The following is a 9,385-nucleotide window of genomic DNA, read 5'->3' as shown; positions in this document are numbered from 1 at the left end:
AACTATATTTCATATAAATATTTTGTTCACGGAAAATACCATGTCCGCGAAAGCCTAAATAAACCCGGGGTCAGCAAATATGTAAGTTTTTTTTTTTTGAGATGTTCTGGGGGGGGGGGGGGTCCAGTACCCCTGAAATACGCCACTGTACCTAATAATAATATTTGGGGATTGCCAACAATTGTTATCAATCAATAAATATTTTGTATTTAAATACTATACTTCATACAGTGTTTGGAATGAACGAGTTCTAAAGGAACGGATTCCTTTTTAAAGAACGGCATGTTGAACGAGTTCCTTTTTATAAAAAAAGAACGAGAAACTGAACTATGTATAGTTCTTTTTTTAAGGAAAAATAACAAAATTGTTCGTTCTTTTCTAGTTCCAATAATTTACACAGATAAGTATGTAAAAATTGAAATTAAGATATATTTTTTTCAATGTGTATAATGTATATTGTATATTGCTAAATAGTGATCGTTATCGAGTATCGAAGTTAAGACAATCGACATACGCAAAAATTTAATTTTGATGAAAATCTCAAAATGTATAATAATATATTACATAAACATATAAAATATGTATCTACTTGTAGCCATATAATATTATAAATAAAAATTAAAGAAGTATGCATAATACGAAAAAAAACATTAATGATTAAATAAGAATTTTTATTTTATTTGAAACTAAAAAAGGAACTCGTTAATTTTCCAATAGAACGACAAGGGAACTGATTCTTTTTTTTCAAGGAACAAGGAACAGAACGTATTCCTTTAACAAATTTCCAAGTAGCATGTTACTAGGTGTTTTTAGCCTGCAATGAAAAATGAGAAATCATAAATACATTTTTGGGCATAGTTCGGTGGAAAATACCAAGTAGGCTGTCATGCTACATTTTGTTACCAAGAAATTTAATTACATTTTTTTTTTGTTTTTATTTTTGATTTGTGGTTCTATGTCAATAAAACGTTACGAAAATTGGTTGGAAAAATGTTGTACCCAACCCCATGATAGACGTAATTATATTAATTATATTAATTCTATCATCCCCAACCAAAACACGAATTCATTTAAAAATATTTAAGTATTTATTTTGTATTTGGATAAATAAAATATTAGAAGTAGGATCTGTGTCATTCTGTGGTATAGAGGCATTGTAACTTGTAAGATATCTTTAATCGTGGTTATAAGGCAATTATTAATATACCTAGGAAAGAAGGCAACATAAATAAATTTAAGTTTTGCCCATAGACCTTATACTAGTATAAGGTCTATGGTTTTGCCTGTAGATCGCATGATGGCAGGCAGGCCGGCGCTGCCATGAATGCTGATTTGTATCGCTGATTTATTCGCTTCTATTTTGTTCAGTGATACGACGTGGTATATTTGATGACGTCACTTATATTGATTACAATGTGATAAGGAAAAAAGTTCGAAAGTACAATATTATTGAATGACAACTTCAACACTACAGCAGTCACCACTCAACAGTACAGATTACAGCCATACAAAGTAATTACAAACTATAAGTGTATAACGACCATGATGCAATCGTACTAATCGTATCTAAAGTCTAAACTCTGATGAACACCATTGCAATTACCAGCCGTTGCAGGCATTATTGACTTGATGTGATTTTGCTTTACGAAACTTCAGACCACCTGCTGCGGTGGCGGTACGAAGTATTTCATATTTTCATTCACTCGTTCCCGTGTCCTCGACTTCCTGGACAGCGATGTCTTTGATTTAGGTCAAATCTGTTGATGTCCTGCAGATGGAAAAGTAATTACACCCGAACTGCCAGTGCAAACCGTAATTTAATTTTTTCTTTTTTAATGCAACCTGCAATATTTTATTCCTTTACAGCAAATTATTAGCCGACTACGAACAGCAGTTTGGTGTGACCAGTGCTGAGATCACATCGAAAATCAGCAGACTTGGCCATATAGCGAGCAGTGAGTAATAATTAACACATGGACCTTCAGAGGTGGGGTCTTAACAATTCTTTTTTTGATATACACAGACGATAGAAATGACTACATCAAAGAAATCGAACGAAACCTCGACGAGGTGCATGATTTGGTTAGTAAAATAAATAATATTATGGTATCTATATTATGGTATTTTTACTTGGATATTCAATATTTTTCAAGTTGGAACAAATGGACCTGTCGGTCAAAGAATCCGATGTGTCTGTACGCGCTAAACTGCACAATCGAGTAGCTAGTTACAGGGCAGAACTGCACAGATTAGCAAAGGAGTTTGCCCGAGCAAAATGTACGGTCAACATTGATTTATGTATATTACATAGTAAATAGGTAGGCACTGCACAATATTTATTGTAGATTCATAATAATTGTTTATTTAAATTAAATACTACAGAAGATGATAATAATTTTGCTGAAAGTGAAGATGTAACTTCAGAACAAAAACAGAGGCTACTGTATACGTCTGAACGTCTAAACCAATCAGGAATACAATTGGATAATACTTATCGTATTGCCGTTGAGACTGAAGAAATTGGTTCACAAATACTGACAGATTTAAATCGCCAACGAGAAACTATGCATAACTCTTTTAATAGGGTAACTTAGTTCATCACTTTACGTTTGACTTAAAGTATCTTAAACTTATGTTTTTCATATGTAATTTGTACTGTTGCAGCTCAGAGATGCAAATGCAGACCTTGGTAGAAGCACCCGAATGATAAATGCCATAATTGTTCGTTCCAGACAACACAAAATCATACTCTTTGGTGTTATGGCAGCATTTTGTTTTCTCTTGATCTTTGCATTTTACCGTTCATTCCTTTGAATATACATTCCTATTTCACGGGTTAACTTGTTTTAGTTTTGTTATTGCCTTTTTTAATTTACAATATAATTGTTATTATTTATATTTGAAATAATTTTAACAGTCATTTCTGAACAACTATCTTTATAAACGTAAAATATTTAAATACTGTCTTAACAAATAAAAATGTCTATTAATAATTCTATAGATGTCTTATGGTAACATCATACAACTAAGAGTATGCAACACCTGATGTTTATCTCTGTCTCATAATCGTACAGCATACCAATTTTTAGTTTCACAATAATCCATTTTACTCTGTTATATCTAAAATTAGGGGAATAGGTAAATAACTTACAATTTAAAAATAAATTATTACCTAGCCTTTTTGTAAATTTTAAAATTTACAAAAACAAAAGAATTTTAAATAGCTCATAATTTACTTTTTAATTAAGATATCAATAAAAGTCTTTGAGATGCCTCGTATAATAATCTTACTTTTACATTTTATAATAGGTCAATTCACTCTAATTTTAAAAATAACAGAAAATTTGTTATGTTGTACATTTGTAAGACGGAGACAATATTTGCGGGTGTGAGATCCTCTTATGTCAATTCATATTAAATTTATTTATGTGCTTAAAAACAAATTATGTATTATTTTTGTCCGCCTTGTTAAAATAAATTATACTGAATTATTTAATATCAGCTCTTTTAATTTTATGCTGCAATAGTAATACCATATTGTCTAGTTAAATTTATTTGGAGGATTGGCAAAATAAATAATATTGTCATATGACTATCATTCAATATGCAATTGAATTGTAATAATCAAGTTAAATTCAAATAATTCTTGTGGTTTTTGGGCCTTTTAAGACCAGTCCTTCAGGCAAATTTGAAGCCATATTTTCCTGTTCTCTGCAAATTCTCTCCATTGTATACTTGGTTTCACTGTTTTAAAATCTTTTTCACCAAGATCTTCTCATTGTAAGCGTAGTCTACCTAACAATATTTTTCCAAACAAATCTTCCATTAGAGTTGATGCAACATTTGTTTTAACTCAGACCCGTGCGGCCATGCACAATATAGATAAAACGCATTCACGTAAAATCTTTTTTTATGACTTATGTAAAATCATCTAATACAAAAATTATAGAGTAATTTTTTAGAGGTTTCACATAATATCAGTTTTACATTTTATTATTAATTGACTTAAAAATAAAAAAAAACTTTACACATTTATTGGATAATAAATTGTTTTAAGACAATATTTAGACAGTTTTATATATTAAAGAGTGAATACCCTCAAAAGCATTACCAAAAAAAATATGATTGCGTGAATGTGTTTTGTCTATATTGTGTGGGCCAGAGAGAAAACAAACAGTGCACTAACATCCTCTTAATAATCGAGGAGCATACTGAACAATAGTTTAATTTTAATTTTAGAATATAACAGATTGGTACAACACACAATAAAATTGAATCTGAAAAATTTTCTACTTAAAATAGTACAATATAGTACCAAATATAATAATTTTTTTAGAACATACTAAGTACAAAATTTAAATATATTGCAAATTTGTATTGAATGAACCATGATTTACATTATTTTATATAATGCACTTATCATTATGTTTAAATATTAATTTTTCATTAATTTAAAATTTTCTATTAAACTATTTCTGAAATTAAACTTACAATATTGTCTTTAAATAATGTTTATATTATATTAAGACAGTGGAATAATTTTATAAAAATTAAATCAAATTCATTTAAACATTATGGTTGAAATTCACTCTCAAATATGTGGAAAAACACCTTAATTAGTTCTTTCGCTTCAGTGTCCGTTTTACTGATCATTGTTATGAACTGAGGAAAATCATTAGCTAAAATCTATTAAAAGAAAAAATTTAGATAATTAAAATTAAAATTGTACTGTGCCTAATATTTTTGGATGATCAGTTGTCAGAGGACAATGCAATACTTCTATACTTTATTATAGTGAACCTTACCGCTGAACATTTGCTTATAGCATGTGGCCCCTGTATTTGTAATCCAATAATGGTTTCAACTTTTTTATTCCCAAATATTTTGGCTCGTTCTTGGAACACTTTTTCATCTTTGCCATCACTATAATTGCATTTTATTAGCAATAAATCTGTTTCCTGAAAAACAACAATCACTTTTAATAAAATATTTCTTAGGAACTTGTTAAGGCCATACCTAAGTGGTTCATAGGATGTAGACAGTATAGATAGTAAGTTAAGTTAGGATAAAATTAATATTATCAGTGGTAGGTACTCAATCAAAACTTACTATTTATTGTAATGTATTGTTTTACTACTAACTAATTAGATATAATATTTTTATAGTTTATTATAACATTAATAATGTTTCCATAAATTATAGGGTTAGGTAATATAATTTTTAATGTATCCTATTATAGTTGTTAGTCTGAACATCAGTGGCGAAGTTCACATAAGGTGGTGCACAAAAAATGTACTTATTAGCTATAAGATACCTATCTATGTAAGATGGTAAAAAAAATATTAAATTTGTTATAGGTACATACCTAAAATAATTTACCTACTTAGTACTTATCTAAATCGGCAATTAATGGCCAATGTACAGTGGTGTGTTATCGTTTCAACGATTTGTGCGACATGGCAGCACAATAAAAATATAGTTCCAGTGCAGACATTAAATGTGCTCCAAAAAACATGTATTACTAACTGACATGTCGAAGAATGTAGCTAATAATTATACGGCCGTCCGTAACACAAAAATCTGTGCTCTACGAATTATTTAATCGTTGATAGACACAATTCTCAACACACAAAGTTGCAAAAACTTTTTTTTATTACAGACAATCATGAGAAAAAATGACCAATTATGATTTACTATAGGAATATAATATTTTTTATATAATTTTTTTGGGTGAATCACATGCTCCTGTGTACCCATAGCACAAGTCGCACTGCTGAATATATGTATATAGTATATAATTATAATTTATATTACATGTGATTGTAAAGCTTGTACAAAACGTGAAGCTTCAGTTCCACATGCAAAAGCAACAAAGCAATTTTCTCCAGACTGTTGATTACATTTGGTGAGGGGCACAATTGATTTTTCGGATTCATTGGTAATTCCATACCTAAGAAACAATACAGCCACATAAGTCTTAGGCATGAACAAATGTTTTTTTCATTTTTAGACCACATTGGTATAGAAGAAAAAAGAATTCTCATTTTAATACAATTAAATTAAGTTTAAGAACTATTAAAGTTAGGTATTAGCCAAATCTACTTCTAAGATTTTAAATATACTTGTATAAAGTGTTAGGTAGGTATGAAAAAAACTAATTTAGGTATATTTGATTTGCAATCTCTTGAGATCTGTCGTTCTAGTAACTATATGCTTACTTGTGTAATTCTTCAGATAACTGGACAAATATGGGCTCTTCATTTACCACCCAATTGTCACCTTCGTTCCATGTATAATCGTACACGGTTCTCCAATTGTTATTCCATATATTAAGATCGGCTTTGACAAATTGATCTAATTAAGGGCAAAAACACTTTTTATAATAGTTATTATAGTAGTTTACAACAGATATGAATGACCGATGACGATGTCACATTGATGATATAGTAATAGTATCACCTATTATATATATTTTCTTCCTGTTCTATTTTATATTATGTATATTAGCCAAGAAATACCTACCAGCCAATTGGTTGTAATAAAACTGGTAACAACTGAATTGCAATTCTCGACTGGACTCTATCACCGGCTGAGTAGAACAAAACAATGAAATCTTTAAGGATGTGCAGTCACGAACTCTAAACTGACCACAGGCAACTACCACTGTTGAATGAATTGTATCCCTCACAAAAACGCTGAATAATAATAATCAAATACAATGACCAAAATCAGTTTTAGTAATTTGGTTTTTTTGGTGTAACTTAAAAATAAATAACTATAGATTGTTGAAATTTTCACCAAAAGTTCAGTTTATAATTTTTTACACTGTATAATTTTCAAAATATACTGATCTTTTTTGAGGTATTTATAAAAATTTGACAATTTTGTTGGATTAAAAATTTTGTAAATGTAGTACAATATTATTCATAACTTGATGACCTCGTAGAGCTCAGATATTACTGACCAAAATTTCACTAAAATATGCATACAATTTTTATGGCTAAGGATTGAAAATTTTAAGCAAGGTTACCTACTCATAAATAGTTGATACTGTTAACGAAAAATCTAAAAAAATATATTTGAACAGTTTTTTTTTTTATAGATATTTTAAGTCTAAATTTGGACGAAATTAGATACATAAATGAAGAATAATAATTTTATAGCACCTACATCCAGATTTTCTACTTTTTGGGTGGATTTTCAAAATGATCTTACTTCAGAGTTAAGAACCTTCTCCTGATAATTACGAATACAACAAAAAAAAAAAAATAGTTAAATCGGTCCAACCGTTCACGCGTGATGCCGCGTCCAAAGGAATATATATTTAATTTATGTATATAGATAGATACATATAGTATAATACTATAATATGGATAGATTGTTGAATTTTACTTCTCGGAACAATTATTCATATCTACTCGCCGATTAAACACACACACAAAAAAAAAAGGTTACAGATAGCTAGAAACCCGCGGGCCGCCGTTCCGCACAATATGTATAATAATATATTCTATAGGTATACAATTTATACGTTTATTTTAATTAATAATAACTAATTATTTATTATCTTTATCGGACTAAATTTATGCCTGAAACCTTCTTTGTGATGTCCTCTTTAATTTACATCTTATTGACAAAACTTAAAAATGTAATAATCTTTTTTTTTTTTATTAGGGTTAAGGCTTCAACTACTAAGGTCATTAGCCGGTGGTACTTTGGGGGAGGGTACTGTAGACTTGTGTACACGTGTGTGTTTTTTTTGGTAGTATTCATGATTTGCCATGCACGGTCCCCCCGACAGATGTCTGCCCGGAGAGAAATGCCACCCGTGACCGGGATCAAACTGGCAACGGTGCGCATTGTTACCGACACCTTAGTCCGCTCGGCCACTCCACCCCCCCCCCCTTAATAATCTTTTGTAAAAATAATCTTTTTTCTTTTTTCATGCCAAGTTAAGAAAAGTGATGTTAAGAATATGAACTTACAAGTGACAGTAGATACATACCTACTCATATGGTCAAAATCCCAGTCAGGCATTTACTTGGCACTACCAAGTATCAACATTAATTCTCAATCTGATAAATCTCCCATTGATACCTCTTACAAGTTTTTATTTTTATTTTTACCTTTGTTTGGTTGGTCCTAGCACAATTGTGCATCTCTGACAATCATCCACAGTTACTGAACCAGTATGGTCCAGCAAGTAAATATTGGAGTCCTGACAATTGCGTACAACAAATTGTTGGCCGCCAATTGACCCTGGAGACTTATACGCCGTGCAGCCGTTCAAATTTTCCATTACATAATCCGCAGGGTCCAAGTGTTTTCGTTCAACCCTGTAAACCCAATGAATCAATCGATCATAAATTGTACTGACCAGTTATAGACTTAGCCCCTCAAATATTTGCATAGCCCTCCTAGATGAAAAAATAATGAATCTCATGATTATTGAACGTGGATATGTGAAGATACTTATTATATAATCCATGATCATAACAGACTAATTTAAAAATAGGATCTTCAACACCTCCAATTTCTCTTTGAAAATACCCCTTGTTCGGCTATTACTGAGAAATACATTACCAATCTAATAAGAATTCATACCTACCTAATCATTCATATCCAGATGTCCTGAATCAAAGCACATATTATACAATTCAATATAAATATAGTTACCATGAGTACACCAGTTTTTTTGGCTCTTTGGCAGCCCCAGTGGTTTTGCAACAGAAACATCCCATTTTTTGCACAAACGTTGAATTGTCATTGTTTCTTTGGTTGTAATAATATGTATACAAAAATCCGTTTCCACGGCAACCTCAGTTTATACATAATTAAATCATTCATTTCTATTGTGTACCAACACAAGTTTTATTTAATGCCATTACTCAAATAATAGTATTAAAAATAATATGTGAAATGTTTGATAAAGTAACAATGCTATCACGAAAAAATTAATTCTAACGATTAAAAATATCTATAAATGCGGTAAACTGATATATTAAAAAAAAAAAACAAACATTTATTACAACAATAATAATTTGAATGATTTTAGTGCAACATGATTACACCCTACCTTTTGACAAAAATTATATTCAAATTCTGGAAATCATTTATGTTTTATATAGTCATCATTTACGATGATGACTTTTACAATTCTGAAACTACTCATGCGAGTACAAACAATATATTATTTTCGAAATCCAGGTCAGCATAGTTTAGTTCAATAAGTTATATTTTTTTATATAAAATAATCTAACATTGTAGTCAAGTTAAACGCTATTTGTTTGTTTTATTCAATACTTAAATAAACTATGAGCATTATTCTGGATAAATATAATGCACCAATAATCAAAAACCCCAAAGAACAGTATGATAGTTCATC

General features: G+C 30.0%; 2 protein-coding genes across 2 annotated transcripts; one reads left to right on the top strand and one right to left on the bottom strand.

Annotated features, from left to right (window-relative positions):
• The first annotated feature begins 1,430 nt into the window (after nucleotides 1-1,430).
• On the top strand, nucleotides 1,431-3,496 carry LOC100572849 (vesicle transport through interaction with t-SNAREs homolog 1A). Its single transcript, XM_008191395.3, has 6 exons — nucleotides 1,431-1,782; nucleotides 1,867-1,955; nucleotides 2,024-2,082; nucleotides 2,154-2,310; nucleotides 2,383-2,585; nucleotides 2,665-3,496. The coding sequence occupies exons 1-6, from the start codon at nucleotides 1,775-1,777 to the stop codon at nucleotides 2,812-2,814; spliced, it is 666 nt and encodes a 221-aa protein (XP_008189617.1). The 5' UTR covers nucleotides 1,431-1,774; the 3' UTR covers nucleotides 2,815-3,496.
• Nucleotides 3,497-4,493: 997 nt separating this feature from the next.
• LOC100572751 (protein XRP2-like) lies at nucleotides 4,494-9,296 on the bottom strand. Its single transcript, XM_003248889.4, has 7 exons — nucleotides 8,677-9,296; nucleotides 8,127-8,336; nucleotides 6,523-6,695; nucleotides 6,219-6,354; nucleotides 5,815-5,950; nucleotides 4,806-4,958; nucleotides 4,494-4,686 (listed from the first exon to the last, which is right to left on the bottom strand). Exons 1-7 carry the CDS (start codon nucleotides 8,739-8,741, stop codon nucleotides 4,573-4,575), a joined length of 987 nt encoding a protein of 328 aa, XP_003248937.1. The 5' UTR covers nucleotides 8,742-9,296; the 3' UTR covers nucleotides 4,494-4,572.
• Between the last annotated feature and the right edge of the window lie 89 nt (nucleotides 9,297-9,385).

This window comes from Acyrthosiphon pisum, chromosome A1 (genome assembly GCF_005508785.2).
Source record: "Acyrthosiphon pisum isolate AL4f chromosome A1, pea_aphid_22Mar2018_4r6ur, whole genome shotgun sequence".
Taxonomy (NCBI): Eukaryota; Metazoa; Arthropoda; class Insecta; order Hemiptera; family Aphididae; genus Acyrthosiphon; species Acyrthosiphon pisum.
This window is presented reverse-complemented; position numbering and strand designations above follow the sequence as displayed.